At 37.1% G+C, this 23,425-nt stretch overlaps 1 protein-coding gene across 1 annotated transcript in view; it reads left to right on the top strand.

The window, feature by feature from the left end:
* Positions 1–1,797: 1,797 nt before the first annotated feature.
* The window catches only part of LOC111155003 (phosphatidylinositol-4,5-bisphosphate 3-kinase catalytic subunit beta), a 110,718-nt gene continuing 89,090 nt past the window's right edge, over positions 1,798–23,425 (top strand). Inside the window, 3 exon segments of the mRNA XM_022514995.1 lie at positions 1,798–1,968; positions 8,815–9,040; positions 16,000–16,223. Of these exon segments, the coding sequence (XP_022370703.1) occupies positions 1,798–1,968; positions 8,815–9,040; positions 16,000–16,223 (621 nt within the window).

Raw genomic sequence — 23,425 nt, 5'->3', positions numbered from 1 at the left:
TTTGTTAACAGTCCTTGCACCATTTTCTTTTCTTATTGTTGATTAGCTTGTTTTGTTTTTGTTGATTACTTTTTTTATTGATGATTCATTAGGAACTTGACGCTTCCTTGAAGTCTTTAATTCCTTTCTCTGTTTTCCTATTTCTTGTAAACTGATAAATAGTTCAGATTTAGAGTCTTGATTAAATTCAGGTTCTTTTTGTTTGTTTGTTTTCTAAAATCAACTATATCCTATAGGGTGTGGTTAGTACTTCTCTTGCATTGTAGGAGGAGATATATGTCTGGATTATTCACAGGATTTAGATAGTGTTAACCTGATACTGTTCATTATAAAGTTCCTCATCATCCTTTCACTTTATTTTGTAAAATTTTTTAGCATCCATAAATTATGCATTATTGCCTAGATTCAGTGTTTCATTAGAGGTTGCACAACGGTGGTTTTCTAATTTTATCATTCTTTCTGTGTTTATGAACTAAAGTTGTTCTAAAAATTAAGGAAAAAACCTTACCCTCATCAGTCATTTGGTTACCCTGAAATATTTGGTATAAGCTGGTCAAAACATGTTTGATTTGCTTCCCCATTCTTTATCAATTTTCAGAATAGGGAGTTGGTCTTAGCAATCTCCAGTGGTGATCAGTAAATTATTTGTTTCTTTTTATTATTAAGTCACTTATTTGTATATTTTTGATGCATTTCAACCCATGGATGTCATGAGTATTTCTGATGCTCAGAAATGCCTTCAAGTTGGCTCTTGTCTCTTTTGATGTGATGCTTTCATTCTTTCAGTAAATGGGATTTGAATCTTGATTTAATTAACTTCAGTGCCCGTGTTCCGCCCACTGTTATTGCTGGGCTTTCTTCAAGGAAGCTCTCAAGGAAGTCTTCTAGGTGCAGTTCAGGGGCGCATTTGTTGGAATAGGGGTTTAATTCCAAGAGTGTCAACATTTGTCTGAACATAGTTCCAACAGCAGATTAATAGCCTTTGGGGTACAAAGGCTAAGGTGGTGCAGTATTAGGACAAGCAAAGGAAATTAGTCCAGAAACATAGCACAAAGGGCCTTGCCAGCTGGGTTGAGGGATTTGGTGTTTTTAATTCTTAGGTGATGGGTCATGAGACTATAAGTTCATGACATTTCGTTTCTCACATGAGATTGATAAATTAAAAAAAAAAATTTATTTTTGAGTGTGTCTAAATGGGGTGGGGGAAGGCAGTTTGAGAAAGAGGGAGAAAAGCACAGACTCCTTGCTGAGCATGGGGCCCAACACAGGGCTTGACCTGATGACCCCAATATCATGATCTAAGTTGAAATCAAGGGTCAGACAGATGCTCAACTGACTGATCCACCCAGGTGCCCAGATAGAAAATTATATTTGAAAGAAGGCCCTCTTGACTGCTGTTTTCATTAGAGTTTGCAGAGAACTCAGCGAAAGAAGCCAATATTATTTAAGTAAAATTTGGAATACCTGTTGAGTGGTTGTTAACTGAATTTCTTAGAAACCTCTAATCTTAAATCTTTCATTTTTCATATATGATACACTTTTGTTGAATTTGAGTAGTGTGTGTGTGTGTGTGTGTGTGTGTGTGTTTAATGGAGCTAATGATAACCGGCAGTGTTTTTAAATAATTTGTTTCTGGTGGCTTAATCTTTAATTAGCCATCTGTTATATTATTGGCTGTATTGAAATCCAAAGACTAATTATGGATTGGTGGTCTTTAACATATTTTATTATAAGATTTGGCTAATTTTCTGTTTCACTACGTTTTACTTAATAATTTTTAGGGCCCCATGGTTATGAATGTGCGTCAGTTTCATAATGCCTCCTGCTATGGCAGACATCCTTGACATCTGGGCAGTGGATTCACAGTTAGCATCTGATGGCTCCATACCTGTGGATTTCCTTTTGCCCACTGGGATTTATATTCAGCTGGAGGTTCCTCGGGAAGCTACCATTTCCTATATTAAACAGGTATGTTAATAGGTGGAATTTTTATAAATGTAGCTTACTTACTATATCACTTAGGGGAAGATGTTATTCTATTATAGAAAATGTTATTAATGTAAGTCATATGGTCAGTTTGAGGGAAAATTAACATTTAGGATTTTGATATATGCTTTGTTTTTTGTAGATGTATAAAAGTAATTCTCACTCTCACTTTTAATTTATATGTAATACCTGAATTAAGAAAAAATTATGTTAGTTTGAAATGTTCATTCAGGTTGTTTAAAGGAATTTGACATTGTCAAAGTTTTGAGTTAAAATCTTTTTAAGTACTATCTTTGAACTTGTCATACTTTTTTGTATGTGGTTTTTGGTGGGTTGTCTCTTCCCCTTTTCTTTCCTCTTCTTCCCTCCATACCCCCACTACTCTTCATGATGATTGTGGGGAAGAAAAAGTTTTCCCCTAGTAGTGAATAGCATGCCCTCCTTTGGAAGCAAGTTCTTTTTTTTTTTTTTTTAAGGTTTAATTTAAATTCAAGTTAGTTAATACACAGTATGATATAAGTTTCAGGTGTACAATATAGTGATTCAACCGTTGCAAACAATACCCTGTGCTTATCACTACAAGTGCACTCTGTACTCTTTAATCCCTATCACCTATTTCACCCATTCCCCCAACCACCTCCCTTCTGGTAACCATCAGTTTGGGGAAGCAACTTCATTTATTTATTTATTTATTTAGGTTTAAAGATTTTATTTATTTATTTGACAGAGATCACAATTAGGCATAGAGGCAGGCAGAGAGAGAGGGGGAAGCAGGCTCCCCACTGAGCAGAGAGCCCGATGTGTGGCTCAATCCCAGGACCCTGAGATCATGACCTGAGCCGAAGGCAGAGGCTTTAACCCACTGAGCCACCCAGGCGCCCCGCAACTTCTTTTATATAACAAGTCTTGCTTGTTTTGTTGGATTATTTTTTCACGTGAATTGATGAGTGGTATTGATTTGTGAGTACAATGAAATGTAAATGAAATTATTTTCCTAAACTTTCTCTTTAATGTTTTCCAAATAGCTGAACCCAATATGAAAATCAGGGGATATGGTATTTTTAAGAAAAAGTGTTTATGATAAACCTTTTTAAAATTCTTGACTTTGGATAGCCTCTTAACTCTTTTCCAAGCTTCTTCATCTGGGAGACATGAGAATTCTAAAACTGCATGATCCCTGAAGTAGAAAACTAAAAAACCCAAAAATTATTTTAGGTATCCCAAGATTTCAGATGTATTAACCTGGTGTACAGGTTCAGTACTTATCATTATAGTCACCAGTGACAAGTATGGATGTCTGTGGCTGCACCTGAAGTTGGATTAAGCATTCATGCACTCCATTCTTTTAATTGTAAAACATACACAATGTGAAGCTTACCATAAGAATAATTTTTAGGTGCATAATTCTGTGGTATTAAATAACATTCATAGTATTGCCCAACCATCAGCCTTATACAGAAACACAAACACTGTTCTCGTTAAATAAAAAACTTTCTTCTCCAAGTCTCTGGTAATCCCTATTTTAGTTTCGGTCTCTAGGAATTTGTCTATTCCAGCTAACTTTTAAAAGTGGAATCAAACAGTAGTTGTCCTTTTGTGTCTGACTTATCTTACCTACCGTAATATTTTCAAAGGTCATCCATATTGTAATATAAATCCAAATTTCATTCCTTTTTAAGACTTAGTAAAATTCCACTGTTTGGAATTTTATGCCACATTTTGTTTTTCTGTTCATCTCTTGATGGATATTTTGATTGTATCAGTCTTTTGGCTATTGTGGACTTTGGTGTACAGATATCTGTTTGAGTCCCTGCTTTCAATTTTTTGGGGCATATGTCTGGAAATGGAATTTTTATATCTTTTGATAACTCTGTTTGAACTTTTTAGAGAACTGCCGGACTGTTTCCCACAGTTGCGTTATCCTTTTTCTTTCCCACCAGCAATACTCAGGAGTTCTAGTTTCTCCACATCCTGGCCAACACTTCTTATTTTCTGTTTTTGTCGTTTGTTTTTTATAACTGTTTTTATAGCTGTGAAATGGTATCTTATTGCAGTTTTTAGTTGTATTTCCCTGCTGATTAATGATGTCAGGCATCTTTTCATGTTCTTAATGGCCATTTGTAGAATTTTCTGTTTAAGACCATTGTACATTTTGTAATTCAATTGTTTGCTTCTTGTTGTTGAGTCACAGGAGTTCTTCATATATCCTGGATATTAATCTCTTATCAGATACATAATTTGCAAATATTTTCTCCCATTCCTTGGGTTGCCTTTTTACTCGCAGTACTGTCCTTTGATGTATAAAATTTTTAAAATTTTTATGAAATCCAGTTTACCTATTCCTTTTGTTGCCCAGCAGCACTGCTTTCTCCTGAATATAGCTGACTCTGAGGATTAGCTATGATTTTTACTAGGGTCTATTATTCTCAGCTCTTGGTTTTTGTACTGGCTGCAATTAAAAATTTGTAATCCACCTTGCCATTTGTATGGTGACCTTCTTTTATATGATTTCATTCAGGAAACTTGGGGGAAAATGACAAGAGATTGATTCTGCTTCTTCTGACAGGGCACTGTTAATTAATAATAATAATCCTGGTGAATAGAAAAGAATCCAGGAAAAACAATATTTTGTAAGGGAGGATGGTGCATACTTTGAATTTTCTGTTTTTTTGGGTTTTTTTGTTTGTTTGTTTTTTAATTAGAAGTTACTTATGTTCATAAGAATGGTAAATATGAGGGTGCCTGGGTGGCTCAGTCATTAAGCACCTGCCTTCTGCTCAGGTCATGATCCCAGCGTCCTGGAATCTAGCCCCACATTGGGCTCCCTGCTCTGCGGGAAGCCTGCCTCTCCCTCTCCCACTCCCCCTCTCTCACTGTCTGTCTGTCTATGTCAAGTAAATAAATAAAATCTTTAAAAAAAATGGTAAACCAAACTATGGAAAGAACCTAGATGGTCCATCAACAGAAGAATGGATAAAGAAGATGTGGTATATATACACAATGGAATACTATGCAGCCATCAAAAGAAATGAAATCTTGCCATTTGCGACGACGTGGATGGAACTAGAGGGTATCATGCTTAGCGAAATAAGTCAATCGGTGAAAGACAACTATCATATGATCTCCCTGATATGAGGGAGAGGAGATGCAACATGGGGGGTTAAGGGGGTAGGAGAAGAGTAAATGAAACAAGATGGGATTGGGAGGGAGACAAACCATAAGTGACTCTTAATCTCACAAAACAAACTGAGGGTTGATGGGGGGAGGGGGGTTGGGGGAGGGGGGGTGGGGTTATGGACATTGGGGAGGGTATGTGCTATGGTGAGTGCTGTGAAGTATGTAAACTTGGTGATTCACAGACCTGTACCCCTGGGGATAAAAATACATTATATGTTTATAAAAAATAAAATTTAAAAAAATGGTAAATATGGACATCTTCATAGATAATCACTTTTTTAAAAATTGAAGTAGAGTTGACATATAATATTATATTACTTTCAGGTGTACAAACTATGATTCAGCAGTTACATACATTATGAAATGTTTACCGTGATATGTATAGTTACTATCACCACAACAAGTTATTCCAATATTATTGACTGTATTCTTACTGCCATACTTTTCATCTCCATGATTTATTTATTTCATAACTGGTATTTTGATTTTTTTTTTTAAAGATTTTATTTATTTATTTGACAGACAGAGATCACAAGTAGGCAGAGAGGCAGACAGATAGAGAGAGAGGTGGAAGCAGGCTCCCTGCAGAGCACAGAGCCCGATGTGGGGCTCGATCCCAGGACACTGGGACCATGACCTGAGCCGAAGACAGAGGCTTTAACCCACTGAGCCACCCAGGTGCCCCGGTATTTTGATTTTTTAATCCCCTTCATCTATTTCACCTTTCCCCCCACCAGTTTGTTCTTTGTATTTATTAGTTTCTGTTTTTATTTTTGTTTTTTAGATGCTACATATAAGTGAGATCATGTGGTGTTTGTCTTTCTCTGACTTATTTACTTAGCATAAGGCTAGGTTTTGGTATATACTTTTTTTTTTTTAAAATGGCATTCTTTTCATTTCTTTGCTAGTGTATGGAAACAACGGGTTTTTGTATATTAATTTTGTATCTGCAACTTTGTGGAATTCATTTATTCTAATATTTTTTGTGGAATCTTTAGGGTTTTTTATATATAGTATCATGTCTTATGCAAATAGTGACAATTTTACTTCTTCCTTAACAATTTGGATACTTTTTCTTTTTGTGTGATTGCTCTGACTGGGTCTTCTAATACTGTATGTTGAATAAAGGTGGTGAGAGTAGACATTTTTGTCTTGTTCCTGATCTTAGAGCAATAGCTTTTAGCTTTTCACCATAAGTATGATGTTAGCCATGGGTTTATCATATATGGCTTTATTATGTTGAAGTATATTTTCTCTGTTCCCACCTTTTTGAGAGTTTTTATGATGAAAAAATTTGGAATTTGTCAAATGCTGTTTTGGCGTCTTCTGAGATGATTAGATGATTTGATCTTTCGTTTTGGTATATCATCTTGATTGATTTGTGGATGATGAGCCATCTTTGCATCTCTGGAATATTTCCTACCTGATTGTGGTGAATGAACCTTTTAATGTCTTGTTGAATTTGCATTGCTAGTATTTTGTTGAAGATTTTTATTTTTGCACCTGTGTTCATTGGGGATACTAGTATGTAATTTTTTTTTTTTTTTTTTTGGTAGTGTCTTTTTGATTTTGGTATCAGAGTAATGCTGGCCTTGTAGAATGAATTTGGAAGCATTCCTTCCTCTTTTTTTTGGATGAGTTAGAAAAGAATTGTGGGGTGCCTAGATGGCTCAGTTGGTTAAGTTTCTGACTCTTTTTTTTTTTTTTAAAGATTTTATTTATTTATTCAACAGACAGATCACAAGTAGGCAGAGAGGCAGGCAGAGAGAGGGGGAAGCAATCTCCCTGCCGAGCAGAGAGCCTGATGCAGGGCTCGATCCCAGGACCCTGAGACCACGACCCGAGCCGAAGGCAGAGGCCCAACCCACTGAACCACCCAGGCGCCCCTCTGACTCTTTTTTTTTTTTTTTTTTTTAAAGATTTTATTTATTTATTTATTTGAAAGAGATCACAAGTAGGTAGAGAAGCAGGCACAGAGAGAGAGGGGGGAAGCAAGTTCCCTGCTGAACAGAGAGCCTGATGCGGGGCTCGATCCCAGGACTCTGGGATCATGACCTGAGCAGAAGCCAGAGGCTTTAACCCACTGAGCCTCTCAGGTGCCCTTAAGTTTCTGACTCTTAATTTGGCCTCAGTTCATGATCTCAGGGTTGTGCAGTTGGGCCCATGCTCAGTGCAGACTCTGCTTGAGATTCCCTCTCTCCCTCTCCCTGTTCTTCTTTCCTCACTTGCATGCTTGTGGCACACGCTTTCTCTATCAAATACATAAATAAAAGAAATCTTTAGAAAAAAAGAAAAGGATTGATATTTCTTTTTCCCCCCCACCTGGAGAGGGAGAGAGGGGCAGGCAGAGGGGAAGAAAGAGACTCTTAAGCAGGCTCTATGCCCAGCAAGGAGCCTATGGCCGGGCTCTATCTCAGGACCCTGAGATCATGATCTTAGCCAAAATCAAGAGTAGGATGCTTAACTGAAAGAGCCATTCAGGCACCCTGATACCGGATATTCATTGTTTTTTGAATGTTTGGTGGAATTCAGCAATGCAGCCATCTGGTTCTAGACTTTTTTTTTTTTTTTTTTTTAAGATTTTATTTATTTAATCTGACACACACAGAGTGAGAGAAGACTAGCGGAGGAAGGGCAGGGGGGAGAGGGAGAAGCAGGCTCCCTGCTGAGCAGGGAGCCTTATAGGGTGGGGGTGGGGTGGGGGTGGGGGAGTGGCTACGCTTGACCTAAGCCGAAGGCCAACGTTTACTTGACTTAGCCACCCACCGGCCCCTAGATTTTTTTTTTTTTGGCGCAAGTTTTTTAAAATTACTGATTCAATTTCATTACTGGTTATCACTCTATTTAGAGTATCTGCTTTTTTTCTGATTAAGCCTTAGAAGATTGTACGTTTCTAGGAATTTATCTGTTTCTTTTGGTTTTCCAATTTGTTGCCATATAATTTTTTATAGTAGTCTCTTAAAAGTCTTTTGTATTTCTGTGGTGTCAGTTGTAACTTCTCTTTCATTTCTGATTTTGAGTCCTCTCTCTTAAGAAGTCTGGCAGATACTCATTTAATTTTGTTTATGTAAATGCATTTTTTGTGCATTGTACTATTACTTACAAATATGGGTTAATACTATATGTATGCCCTTGTAAGTTGGTATTTTATTTATTTTTTCTAAATTATTTTCATTAACATATAATGTGTTATTTGCGCCAGAGGTGCAGGTCTGTGAATCATCAGTCTTACACATTTCACAGAACTCACCATTGCCCATACCCTCCCCAATGTCCATAACCCAACCACCCTATCCATACCCCTCCACCCCCAGCATCTCTCAGTTTGTTTTGTGAGATTAAGAGTCTCCTATGGTTTTCTCCCTCCTGATCCCATCTTGTAAGTTGGTATTTAAAAAAAAACAAAAACAAAAACAAAAAACCCTTAATATATCTGGGACAACTTTCCATGTTACTGTGAATTTTTATTTTAATTTTACGGATTTGTAATATTTTATAGTTGATTTAGCCAGTCCTTCATTGCTAAACATTTGGCTTGTCCTATTTTTTTGAGTTTTATAGAGAGTGCTGTGGTGAGTATCCTTGTAGATGTATCTTTGTACACTTGAACAAGTTTTTATGTTCCAGAAAGGTCTTATTTTTTTCCTGCAGATGTTATGGAAGCAAGTTCACAATTACCCAATGTTTAACCTCCTTATGGAAATTGACTCCTATATGTTTGCATGTGTGAATCAAACTGCTGTATATGAGGAGCTTGAAGATGAAACAAGAAGACTCTGTGATGTCAGACCTTTTCTTCCAGTTCTCAAATTAGTGACAAGAAGTTGTGACCCAGGGGAAAAATTAGACTCAAAAATTGGAGTTCTTATAGGAAAAGGTAACTTAAAAACTTATTGGTATGAATTCTTTACATATTTATGGTTGTATGTATAAACATGTAAGTATGATCAAAGACATTGCTTTGTAGAGTGTGGCTCAAAGACCAATACTTATTTGTAAATTTATAACTAGTCTGGGATAAGGTGCATGTAACAATTGAGAGTAAATGTTTATAAATTCCTGTAGCAATGTTATAACCCCTGGGACACTATGGTAATATGTTTTGTGTATCTTTTTTAGTGACTTATTTTTATTAGCCAGAGTATATGCCCTTTTTTTGGCAGATTGGGAAGGAAAAAGTTGTCCCTTTGTCTCAGATAGTTTGAGAAGCCCTTTTCTAAGAGATACATCCTCCATTTCTTTTGAACTTCCTCTACACTATATACACAATTTATATAAAATTCTGTATATCAAGACTTTAAGCTAATTGAAAAGTTTCTGTCAATAACCCATATTACTGACAAATTTTACTCCTTAACTAAAATGATCTTTAAGTAGAGATACTTTTGTAGGGAGTCAGGATATGTTATGTCCACATTATTCTTTGCAAATTAATTCTAGGGAGAATCGTAACAAAATGTGATAGAGTATCTTTTGCTATAATAATGTTAGGTATCACATGGGCCAATGGTATATCAATATCCTGCTTTAGACATGATACTAGAATTAAGTACTATGAGAGGTTTACTGCAGAGGAGGCTTGAAGTTTATTTATTTTGCAGTAGCAGTTTTGTGTTGTTGTTTTCAGTTTTATTTTTTAAGAGACTTGAAATTGAAATACAAAACCAAACAGCCCACTGGAGGCTTTTGGATTTGGATTAGCCTCTTGTATTGACTAAATTCACTCTCAAAAGATAATATAGTACCATCCCATTTAATATTATAAGTGTCTTCAAGATAACCTAGTATCATCCCTTCTAAGAACCATGTCCTGTAAGATTGCATTCTTTGATCTTGACCTATAGTGATTCAGACTAACTAATGATTACAAGTGTAGGGCTACATTCTTCCCTCTGAGTGCTTAGAAGAAGAACAGAACTTTGTTGAATTACTGAATGACAGCCTATGTGTATTTCTTTCTCTTTTTTCTATGTATTTCTTTTTTCTTTCTTTTTCTTTTCTTTTTTTTTTTTTTTTCAAGTAGGCTCCATGCTGGGCCTACCAGTACCAGGCTTGAACTCAGCAACACTGAGATCAAGACCTGAGCAGAGATCAAGAGTCAGATTGCTCACTGACTGGGCCACCCAAGTACCCAGACAGTATAGTACTTAAAAAGGTTTGATTACTTCAGAGGAGAGCTAGTTCGGTTTAGGAAATAATTTTTTGTTTCTTCAATAAGTTTGTAATTATTTACCATATAGGATTCATTCACCCACCCACCCAACCATCCATCACTCCTTCCTTCCTCCCTCCCTCCCTCCCTCTCTTCCTCTCCCCCCTACCCCCACCTCTTATTTTTTAATTTTTAAGTAATCTCCACACCCTGTGTGGGGCTTGAACTCAAAACCCTGAGATCAAGAGTCACATGCTCCACTGACTGAGCCATCCAGGAGACCCCACAATTTTCTTATATATTAATGGCCTCATTAGAAAGCACTCCTTTCCATTTGCTAGGGCTCCAAAGATTTTTTTCAATAAACTTTAAATTCTCCATTACAAAAAGTCTCTCCTTTGTTTGAATTGAAGAATATATGGGAAAGTAAAAAATAATAAATAATGACTTATAGTGTTATTGAAGACAAGAATATCCACTGATAATATTGAGATATAGTTCTTTCCAAGTGGCTTTTTGTGTATGTGTCTCTGTGTGTATGAAATATATAGCTTTTAGGTTTCCCTGCTGATGGAAGGAAGTAGACCAGAACCACACTGATTGTTAAGGATTAAATATTTGATAACCCAAAAGATTAGCATCACAGAGAGAGCTAACTTTTGTCAGGATATAGATATCTTTCTGAGATGTATCATGTTTTCAAAATTTAGATCACTACACTATCTTCTAGTTGTGATCTTCAAAAAATATGGGCTCATTAGCCACTGTTATCTCTACATGAGCATGGCAGATTTAGCAAATAAAAATATACTAGATGCAAATATTACATGGGATATAGTCAATGATGAAAATCATTCATGGTTTATCTAATTCAAATAGAATTGGGCGCGCTGTTTTTTGGTCTTTGTTTTTATTTGGCAACCCTGACTTTACCTTGCCACAGTGCAGGGGTCATACGTATGTAATATATAAATTGAATTTTTCTTTCTATAAGCAGTGTGACCATATTTTGTTCTGTATCGTAAGGTTTATTATATGAAAACTTTTAATGAAATGTGCCCTGCAGTTTGAGTGATCAAGATGCAAACTCTGTTTTATATTAAACTGAACAGCTTATGGGTCACCTAGGTGGCTCAGTGGTTAAGCATCTGCCTTCGACTCAAGTCATGATATCAGGGTTCTGGGATCAAACTCCATGTTGGTTCCCTGCTTGGTGGGGATTGTGCTTCTCCCTCTCCCACTGCGCTCTCCATGCTTGTGCTTGCTCTCTCTCTCTGTCAAATAAATAAATAAAATCTTAAAAAAAATAAAATGAACAGTTTATAAATGCTTAACAATAAACTGTACTTTAAGATTTTCAGCATATCTAGAAAACCTGATGTTAATGATCATATACACAGATTCAAGTGTTAACATGCATTTAGGAAGTTTTGAGTAAGTCTGTTTTAATATTTTGGAATGAATTTTCACTTTAAGTACCTAAGAAGTCCGTTTTCGCAGTTGCTAATTTGTATGTGATGACTATAACCGGGGCTTGGTGAGGTCATGCCTCCTGGTAAAACAATAAACAATTATTTCAGTTTAACTTCAGGAACGAGTTTGCTGCCTTCTCCTCCCCCAAAGAAAACAATGGAACCTTTACAGATGTTATTGCCCTGGTGGGTCTAAAAATACCTTTTCCTTCATGATGATGTATCTCATTTTATTTTTTAATGTTTATTATAAATAATTATTTACAGAGCTTCTATTTGTCTTCTGATTATGCTCTGTGGTGAAGGTCATCCCTTCAAATGCCCATTAAATCTTGACCAGAGAATTTTATCAGCATCCTGAAAAAAAAATTTTGAAAACTCCCTTATTTTTTCCCTGACCTATCTTAAGTTGTGGTATATTTTAAAGTGACTGCAGGATTTTAACAGTATCTTTAATGTGAAGAAAATATTCATGCAATACCTTTTTTCTTTTAAGATTTTATTTATTTATGTGGTAGAGAGAGAGTAAGCACGCGTGTGTGCACTATCAAGGGAAGCGACAGGCAAAGGAGGCAGGCTCCCTCTTGGGAACCAGACATGGGGCTCAATCCCAGATCCCAGGACCCCGGGATCATGACATGAGCCAGAGGCAGGTAAGTAACCGACTGAGCCACCCAGGTGCCCCCACTCAGTGCTTTTTTTATGTGAAAAAATTATATTTGGGACACCTGGGTGCTTAGTCAGTTAAACATCTCACTATTGATCTCAGGGTTGTGAGTTCAAGCCCTGAGTTGGACTCCATGCCGGGTGGGATGCCTATTTTAAAAAAAAATTATACTTGACTGTAAATAATACAATATTCTTATCTTCAAATTTAAGGCTTGGTATCAAATTTTCTTACCAGAAGACATGTAGAAATTAAGGTTAAAATTAAATTACTTAACCTAATTGTTTTATTTATTTATTTTTAAAGTAATCTCTACATCCATTCTGGGGCTTGAACTCACAACCCGGAGATTAAGAGTTGCATGCTCTTCCGACTGAACTAACTAGGCACCCCGCTAATTTCTTATTTTTGGCAAAGTGTCTTTTTTTTTTTTTTTTTTAAAGATTTTATTTATTTATTTATTTATTTGAGAGACAGAGATCACAAGCAGGCAGAGAGACAGGCAGAGAGAGAGGGGGAAATAGGCTCCCCACGGAGCAGAGAGCTCGATGCGGGGCTCGACTTCAGGACCCTGGCACCATGACCCGAGCTGAAGTCAGAGGCTTTAACCCACTGAGCTACCCAGGTGCCCCAAAGTGTCTATTTTTAAGAACTCTTTGTAGTGGTTTCTAAATTCAAGTTTTATTTTTTATTTATTTTTTAAAAGCAGATTCTCAGATTGGAATTCAGTGAGTCTGGGATGAATTAAAGAAATCTATACTCTTCAGATGGTTCTAACAGCTATGTGAGCAGAGTTCCTTATTTACAATATATTGAAAAAATTACCAAAGCAGTAGTAATTGCAGTTCAACAGTATGTATCAAATGTTTTAAATTGGGACTACAGCAGTGAGCTTGGGTCTTTGCTTGGAGCTCACGATGCTGTGGGAAATATGGATCAGTAAATAGACAATTACAGTACAGTGTGTAAACTGCTATAAGTCAAAGAGGTAAAATCAACTGAGTGAGAGAGGGTTGGCTTTATAGAAGACACACAACTAAACTGAGCCTTCAGTGCAGATGAGGAGTTGAGCAGGTAGGAGGAGTTAGAAGGATAATTGAATGGGAATGGCACCTGTGAAGAATGGCCTATTCACGGAATAAAAGTAATTGGTTATGGTTTGCGTAAAGGGATAGCTAGGACAAATAGGAAGATGAGAGAGGCAACCAGCTTCAGAGTATGTGGAGCCATTCAGGCCATATGAAAAATTAGAGACTGATTCCTAAAAGCAATTGGGAAGTATCAAAAGGATTTAAATGGTGGAGTAACATGATCAGATTATATTTATAAAGATGATTCACATTGTAAAATAGAGAATGAATCAGAGAGATTAAGACTGGGAATAGAGAAGTAGTGAAAACTGATGTGGTAACCCAAGGGAGGGATCGTGATGGCCAGGATTAAATTAATGACTGCAGGAACTAGAAGAGTAGACAGAGTTGAGGAACATTTAGAAAGTGGATTAGACATGACTTTTAGTAGATAAAGGGAGATAAAGTGTTTGATTTTTGTTAGATGTATTAGGTACTCATTTTTCTTTCCTTACCTGTAATACCTATGTCTGTGTGTAGAAGTACTTTCAGCAGTGCTGGGGAAAAATGTCCAAAGTGCCTCAGCTAGTTTGTGTTAAGTTACGTTTCCTTCATAGCTGATTTAGAGTATGTATTTCCATTCCAGATCTAAAACTCTCCAGGAAGTCACAGTGTACCCTCAGGATTTTAACTTTGCTGCATTATGCAACTTGAACATTTTTATTTTTCTGTATTTAATGCCACAATTGATTCTAATATTTATTTAGTAAAGATTTTTATTTGAGGGGGTGAGGCAGAGCAAGATGGAGGAAGAGTTTTTTTTTTTCCTTTAAAGTTTTTTTTTTTTTTTAAAGATTTTACTTATTTATTTGAGAGAGAGAGAGCATGAGAGGGGAGAAGGTCAGAGGGAGAAGCAGACTCCCCGCAGAGCTGGGAGCCTGATGTGGGACCCGATCCCAGGACTCCAGGATCATGACCTGAGCCGAAGGCAGTGGCCTAACCCACTGAGCCACCCAGGCGCCCTTCTTTAAAGGTGTTTTATTCATTTGGGATAGAGAGAGAGGGAGAGAGAGAACAAGCACAAGCTAGGGGAGAGGCAGAAGGAGAAGGAGAAGCAGACTCCCCGCTGAACTGGGAGCTGACATGGGGCTCAATCCCAGGACCTGGGGATCGTGACCCAAGCCGAAGGCAGATACTTAACCATCTGAGCTACCCAGGCACCCCAGGGGGAAAGAGTCTTGAGCAGATTCTGTGCTGAGTACAGAGGCAGATGTAGGGCTCAATCTCACGACCCTGAGATCATGACCTCAGCCAAAACCAAGCATTGGACACTTGGCCGACTGAGCCCCCCCGGAACACCTAAACAGCACTTTAGAAGAATGAGAGAGCTGGCACTGAAAAGTCTCCTCAATACATGCACAGGATTGATGTAGTTTTGGGGTGTTGCTGGGATTTAGAGCCTACAGCCAAGAAAGAATTCTTGAGACATCTTCAGTGCAAAAAGGTGGTTTTATTAAAGCATGGGGACAGGACCTGTGTGCAGAGAGAGCTGCACTGGGATCATGAGGTATGGCCAGTCTGAATAATCTTTAAATTAAAATGTTTGCCAATCTCACCATTAATTTTTATATGTAATGTACATATAAAAATTTCTGCATGTTCATTTATTATAGATTTCAGGGATTATTTATTTTTTATTTTATTAAAACAATTTTTTTAAATTTGACACAGAGAGAGATCACAAGTAGGCAGAGGCAGAGCAGCAGGAGAGAGAAAGCCTGATGCAGGGCTTGATCCCAGGACCCTGAGGTTCATGACCTGAGCTGAAGGCAGAGGCTTAACACACTGAGCCACCCAGGCACCCCAAAAATTATTTATTAAGATAATGATAATTTTATGAAAAAGTTGCTATATTTAGTTGTTTTGATGGTAGAAGTGGTCATAATTAAGTACAACAAAGAATAATTTTATGAGATTTTTGATTAATTGATACACTGTAACCGTTGTTAAAATTACAGTGAATTGAAAGTTTAATCTATAAAATTTAAATTTACTAAGTTTTAATTTAAGAAATAGCTTATATTTTAAGTTCATTAACTTAAAAGTTTTCAGATTCTTAGGTTTTCTCAGATATAGTAAATGTGACTTACTTGGTTTGTAAAGAAAAACTGGATATTTTGTATGTGGTTTTAAAGTGTGTACTATTTCAGTGATTACCTTTAAAAAACTCATACCCAATTGCATTTCTTTAAAGGTTTCAAGTTTATCTTCTTTAGAAATCTAATTATGTTCATCTTCTGTACATGAAATTTGTTACTTTTTCTGGATGTTCTTTTGATCTTTCACCACATTTTCCTGCCCAGTTTTATTTGCGTGATAAAAACCAAATATCCAATATATTTGGTTGAATATATTTTGTATTTTCTTGTATTATTATTAGCTACTCAGAATGACACTTTAAAAAAATTTGTTTAGGTCTACATGAATTTGATGCACTGAAGGATCCCGAAGTGAATGAGTTCCGAATAAAAATGCGCAAATTCAGTGAGGAAAAGATTCAGTCGCTTGTGGGATTGTCTTGGATGGATTGGCTAAAGCAGACATACCCACCAGAACATGAACCATCGGTCCTTGAAAACTTAGAAGATAAACTTTATGGAGGAAAGCTCATTGTGGCTGTTCATTTTGAAAATTGTCAGGTAGTGTTATGTTATTTTAAGAAATACATTGTAATAAATCTGTGATTTTTACCTGAATGCAACACCAATCGTAGAGGAGATAGCTGGTAAATTTTATTAAAAAGAGCATTTTTAGATTTAAAGATGGAAATTTCGAATTACGTATAACAAATGACACATCTTTTGCACATATGATTTTGTGATACAGTAATATATTAGTCTAGATTGGGGTTGGGAAACTGCAGTTTTTGAATGGTATGTATGTATGTATTTTTTAGAAATCATTTTTATTTCACTATTTCTGAATTTTATTTAAAATCAATTAACCATATAGTATATTATTAGTTTCTGGTTTTTATATTTTAAAGGGATGTTAAAACACTCAAGGAATTTTTAAAAGATGGAAGGAGAAAGGAAGAGAGAGAGGAGGGAAGGAAAGGGAGGAAGGAAGGGAGGGAAGGAGGGAGAAAGGAATGGGACACAGACTCATGGGTTGTCAGCAAAGCCTGGTTCTTCACAGAAAAAAATTGCCAGTCCCAGTCTAGATAATGTTCTTTAGTGTAGATATTTTATTTTCTTACTTGATTTTTCTGTTGCCTTTGAAATGAAAGGTTTGATCATATGATCTCTTTTTTCTCATATTCTTATATATGCATTTCATGGTGATATGGAGATGGGCATTATATTAGAGTATATTTACAGCTAATCCATACCTGAATGGTCACAGCTATTTTACAAACCAGATTATGAGACTGCCTTTGTATCTAGTCTGGTCATTTTATCATCTAGGATCTGGATTTAGAATTAGGGTAGGCATTCAAGGATATTTTGTGGTGTTCTTCAGTTACTGTGATAACAACAACATAAACCATTTCAGTAGCCATTCTGTATTGAGCACTTTACCATGCCAAGAACTATGAAAGGTATATATTTTTTAAGTATATTCTCCACTTTTAAAACAACTGTAGGGGTGCCTGGGTGGCTCAGTGGGTTAAGCCTCTGCCTTCGGCTCAGGTCATGATCTCAGGGTCCTGGGATCAAGCCCTACATCGGGCTCTCTGCTCAGCAGGGAGCCTGTTCTCCCCACCCCCCATCTCTCTGCTTGCCTTTCTACCTACTTGTGATTGCTCTCTCTCTCTCTGTCAAATAAATAAATAAATAAAATCTTTAAAAAAAAACTGTAAAATGTTATCATCCCCATTTTACAATGAAGAAAATGAAAGGGAGAGAAGTTTTTTTTTTTTTTTTTTTTTTTTTTTTTCCTTTTCTTTCTGTCTCTATTTCTTTGTTTCTTGTTTCTTGTTTCTTTCTTTCTTGCCAGGTCTTATATCTTATAGCTGGTCTGTGATAGAGACAGGATTTTATCCAGGTGTTTCAGTTTTATTCAGTTTTGCCTCCTTTCCAACAATATGTTTCTAAATAATTGTAAGAACAAATACAAAAGAAGGAAAGAGCCGGCTGGCCTTCTGGCATTTTATGAAGGAGATTTATCTAGCTTAAAAGTTTTTTTTGTTGCTCTCTCCCGAGATATGTTGAGACTAAAGTTCAGTTTAAATCAAGATTTGGATATTACAAAGTCTCAAGATCAAATTTGAAATATGATTTAGGGAATTCTGCAGTGTTGGAAGAGATGGAATGAAGAATTTTACCACTAAAAGGTGACTAGAATTCAACTTGAAAACACTGGCTCAGGGCAATTTGCCCTTCTAGGTCAGTCTGCATTTCAGTGCATATGGGTCAGTTCTCTACTGGATATACATATTTTTCAGTAATCATCATTGTAACAAAGTACATGTGAAAATAAATGTTTTGAAATGAGAAGAAAAATGGAGATATTATGAAATATACTGGATTCCAAGCAATCATAGAATTTTTTCCCAAATCCTTTTATTTACTTCCAGTTTTTAAAAAAAGTTATTTTAGGGGCACCTGGGTGGCTCAGCAGGATAAGCCTCTGCCTTCGGCTCGGGTCATGATTCCAGGGTCCTGGGATTGAGCCCTTCATTGGGCTCTCTGCTCAGCAGGGAGCCTGCTTCCCCTGCTCTGTGCCTGCCTCTCTGCCTACCTGTGATCTCTTTTTCTGTCATAAATAAATAAAATCTTAAAGTTATTTTAATCACCTGGTTGTCAGCAAGAAAAGTGCACTCCTAATCCCTCTCACCTGCTTCACCCATCCACCTACCCATCTCCACTCTGGTAATGATCAGTTTGTTCTCTGTAAAGATTTTCTTTCTTGGTTTGTCTCTCTCTGTGGGTTTCTTTGAGTCTTTAAAATAAGTGTCCTATAGGCAGCATATAGATGGGTCCTGTTTTTTTAATCCACTCTGTCATCCTATGTCTTTCGATTAGAGTGTTTAGTCCATTTATATTCAATGTAATCATATATGTATATATATGTATATTGCCATATTATTGTTACCTGCTTTGTGGTTGTTAATGAAGATTTTTTCTGACCCTTTCTTGTCTTTCTATCTTTCATGGTTTTCTTATTTACTTTAGTGATACAGTTGGATTTCTTTCTCTTTTATTCTTTGCATATTTATTAGTGGCTTTTGATTTGTGTTGCCATTAGGTTTGTGTATAACCACTTCTGCATATGGCAGTCTATATTAAGTTAATGGTTATTTAGGTTTTAACCCATTTTTTACTACTCTCCTTCCCATGTTTTAGGTATGTGTTATCATATTACATCCTTTGGTTTTGTGAGTTCCTTGACTGATATTTTACAAAAATATTCATTACTGTTTTTGTGTTTTCTACCTTCATACTTTCACTTTTGGTCTTCCTTTTCGACTGAAAGAGTCCTATGTTTAATATTGCTGGTTTAATGGTCACTAACTCCTTTAGTTTTTCTTTGTCTGAGAAACTCTTTATCTCTCCTTTTTTTTTTTTAAAGATCTTTTAAAGATTATTTATTTATTTATTTGACAGAGAGAGAGAGAGAGAGAGAGCGAGAGAGCTTACAAGTAGGAAGAGTGAGAGGGGGAAGCAGGCTCCCAGCTGAGCAAATAACCTGATGCGGGGCTCCATCCTGGGACCCTGAGACCATGACCTGAGCTAAAGGCAGAGGCTTAACCCACTGACCCACCTGGGCACCCTTTTATCTCTCCTTTTATTCTCAGTGATAGCCTTGCTAGATAGAGTATTCTTTACTGCAGGTTTTTCTCATTCAGCACTTTGAATATATCATTCCACTCCTTTTGGCTTGCAAAGTTTCTGCTGAAAAATGGGCTTATAGCCTTATGGGGTTTCTTTCATATGTAACTTTCTTCTTTTGTCTTTCTGCCTTTTTTTTTTTTTTTTTTAAAGAGTTATTTATTTGGTCGCAAGAGAGGAAACACAAGCAGGGGGAGTGGTAGAGGGAGAAGTGGGTTTCCCACTGAGCAGGGAGCCTGATGCAGGGCTTTATCACAGGACCCTGGGATCATGACCTGAGCTGAAGGCAGACGCTTAACAACTGAGCAACCCAGGCGCCCTGTCTTTCTGCTCTTAATATTTTTTATTTATTCCTATATTTTGCCATTTTAATTGTAACATGTCTTTGTGTGGGGCTGCTTTTGTTGATTTTGTTGGGGGCTCTCTGTGCATTCTTCATCTGGGTATGTTCCCTTCCCCAAAGTAGGGAAGTTTTCAGCTCTTATTTCTTCAGATGAATTCTCTACCCCTTTTCCCTGTCTTTTTCTGGGAGTCCTATAATGTGAGTGTTACTACTTTTGGTGGAAGTATTGTGTTCCCTAAGTCTGTTACGTACTTGTTTCCTAAGTACTTTTTTCTCTCTTGTTCATCTTGATTACCTTCTGTTACTCTGTCTCCTAGGCTATTAATTCGTTCCTCTGCTTCTTCCAGCCTGATGTTCATACCATCAAACATGTTCCTTATTTTATTTATTGAGCCTTTTAGCTCTGCCATGTTTTTCTTATTCTCTGTGTTAATGGTCTCACTGATGTCCTCTATGCTTTTCTAAAGCCCAGTTAGTATCCTTAATGATCATTGCTTTAAATTCTCCATTAGGCATGTTATTTATATTTGTTTTGCTTATATCTCTGGTCTTGGTCTTGGTCTGTTCCTTCATTTGGGACAAATTCCTCTGTCTTCTCATTTTGTCTCTGTGCCTATTTCTCCATGTGTTAAGAAAGTCAGCTACATCTTCTGTTCTTCTGAGTAATGGCCTTATGCAGAAGAGGTCCTGTAGTGCTCTGTAGTGTAGTGTTCCCTGTTCCTCACAGCCTTGTGCTTCCAGTAGCATCTCTATTGTGTGCTGAGTGTTTTCTGCTGTTGTGCCCTGGCTACTTTATCCTTCAGATCAATATAGTCCACAGAGTCTCTTTGCCTGTTGTGGGCAGTGTTTGGTCCCTGGCCTGAATATGGTGTGTTTTAACTAGATGTGCTCTGGTCTACTTACGAAATGAGATCTGTTGCTGTTGTCACCAGAACCGAGGCCTCACAAAACTCCTGAGTCAGGAGATACGGTGCTGGTCAGGGATTTGGGCTGGTCATCTGGGTGAGGAGGCCTGCTGTGGTGGGACTGAGGCACATGTAACTAGGGAGGATGGATCCACAAGAGTGTGGGGGGCAGGGCTTGGTATAAGCAAGTTACATGTGAGTACTAATGCTGTGTTCATTCCCTCAGGTGGCTCTGTGTTTATGCTGAAGGATAGGGAAGGGAAGTGGTGCCTTGCAGTTCCTTTTTTCCCCCCATGAGGTTTCTCTGTGAGGGCTGCCTCTCTGGAACTCTTGCCACTGCTGCGAGTTGAGCAAGTAGCTTCCCCATTGTGCGCGTAGGCTCTCTAAAGATCTCTGTTTTCATTCTGTATTTCCTTGGGCTGTTTGTTCCACCTTGTTTCTAAGAGTAGCCCCCATGCCTCTGGACTTTCCCTGAGCCAAGCCCACTGCCTTTAGAATTGCAGACTTTAAGCCCCACTGGCTGGTTGCAGGAACTTATGAAATGGGACTCTCTTGCTTTTCTTGCTGGTTACTGTGTGGACCTCTTTTCCCCTGGTGCTCTTCTGTGTTACAGTTTGTCTCTTGTTCTTCTGTGCTGTAGCGGCTCCCTCCATACTGCAAAGGCCATGATTTGTTTCTCTCCTATGCTTCATCTCTGCAATTCCCTCCAGTGTGGTGGTTTTTCTAGCTTTAGTTCTGGAGTTTGTTCTACCAGTCTTCAGATTCATTTCTGGAGTATTTAATTTAGGAGAATTTGATAGTTATCTGTTGTATTCATGGGACTGGGTGATCTTCTCTTCCTATTCTGCTGTCATCTTCCCCTCCAACAGTCATAGACTTTAATGCTGAAAGTAGTTTGAAGATCATCTAGTCAGATTCTTTATATAATATAATCTTTTCACCATCCCTTATATAGTGTAGTTTCTCTGACCAAATACATTCAGTACTCGGGGAAGTACTCGACCTTTAGAAGTAGCATGTTTTCACTTTTGACAAGCACATATTTAAATTTTGATATAAAATGTATTTAAAAATTCAAACTAGCCTTTTATGACTTCTGCCCATGTGGTTGTCCATTCTCATTTTGCATAAGTACCCATTCAGTCTACCCTTCATTATACGTGTCAAATATTCAGATAGTTGAGATAGAGCTATCATAACTCTTAGTTTACTTTTCTTTTTTTTTTTTTTTTTTAAAGATTTTATTTATTTATTTGACAGAGAGAGATCACAAGCAGGCAGAGAGGCAGGCAGAGAGAGAGGAGGAAGGAGGCTCCCTGCTGAGCAGAGAGCCCGATGTGGGGCTCGATCCCAGGACCCTGAGATCATGACCTGAGCCGAAGGCAGCGGCTTAACCCACTGAGCCACCCAGGCGCCCCTTTAGTTTACTTTTCTTTTAGCCAAACAGTTCCCTGGGGATTAAACAAAAAGTTACTATTTTGTATTGTATAGACTATTAAAATTATTAAGTTATTAAAGAAACTTGGAAAGCCACATAGAGTTTATCCCTCTTTGTTTAGGCAACTAAGTCCATTTTAAAAAACACAAATTTGGAGCCTGGCTGGCTCAGTTGGTAGAGCATGCAACTCTTGATCTCAGGGTTGTGAGTTCGAGCTCCACACTGGGTGTAGAAATTACTTGCAAGTAAGATCTTTAAAAACAAATAAATAAAACCCCAAATTCCTAATTTATTATCAGTACTATTTCATAAGTGGATAAATATTTCACCAACAAAAAATAAGAATGATGATTTCAGAATAAAGAATGGTTAGCTTACTGATCCCTCATACATGCATTTTTTTGCCCTTCCAACTTCTATGTAAAATAATCATTTTGCCATTTCGTCATTACTGTTAATGACCAACATTAGGGAGCAGTATGTAGGAACACTAAACATGAGATGAAGTATAACAAAGTACTCGTATAGGCTAAAAATGGTTTTACAGGATAATTAGGGAGCAATATAGGCAGTAGTTTCTGTGAAAAACATGCAATTTTTGATGACCATATCTTCAGTATCATCCAGTATAGATCAGGGCTCTTGAGAAGCAAGATAAATATAATCATGGAACTGTCATGTTTCTGTTTTAAAGAACATTAGTTCCAGCAGCCAGACCATGGCATTATTTTTAATTCCAAGAGTCATAATTTGTTAAGGATACCTATAAACCTGAGCATCACTTTCAAACGCATAAATTATATGAAATAATTGCATCAATTAAGGGAGAAGGGCACATGGCATTTGAAATAGTCTCCTGTGTGTTAGGGAACAGGGCGGGTTGTGGAGAAGGTAGAAGGAGGTAGAGACTATATGGGGGGGATTTCAGAGAATGTATCAGAAGCATGGGCAGAAATATGAGAAACAATGAAGCACATAGAGTAAAACTATAAAGAGTAATTTCTTCACCTGTGTAGACATTATCTAAATAAGCACAGATGTCATGATACAGACGTAGTCACAAATGAACTGTATCCCTTCCTCCTAAACAGGAGTTTCTGTTCCATCCTTATGCCCAGTATCTTCGTTGGGTAATCTCTCATGTAGCTGACTATAAGCATTAAGCAATGCAAGTTGACTCCTGTGGCTAAGAGCCACAACAAGTGTTTTTTTTTTTTTAAGATTTTATTTATTTCCATTTTTATTTTATTTTATTTTTTTTTTTTTAAATTTTTTTTTTTTTTTAAGATTTTATTTATTTATTTGTCAGAGAGAGAGAGAGAGAGAGATCACAAGTAGGCCGAGAGGCAGGCAGAGGCAGAGGGAGAAGCAGGTTCCCTGC

This window comes from Enhydra lutris, unplaced genomic scaffold, assembly GCF_002288905.1.
Source record: "Enhydra lutris kenyoni isolate GAN:26980312 unplaced genomic scaffold, ASM228890v2 scaffoldscaffold39, whole genome shotgun sequence".
NCBI lineage: Eukaryota > Metazoa > Chordata > Mammalia > Carnivora > Mustelidae > Enhydra > Enhydra lutris.
This window is presented reverse-complemented; position numbering and strand designations above follow the sequence as displayed.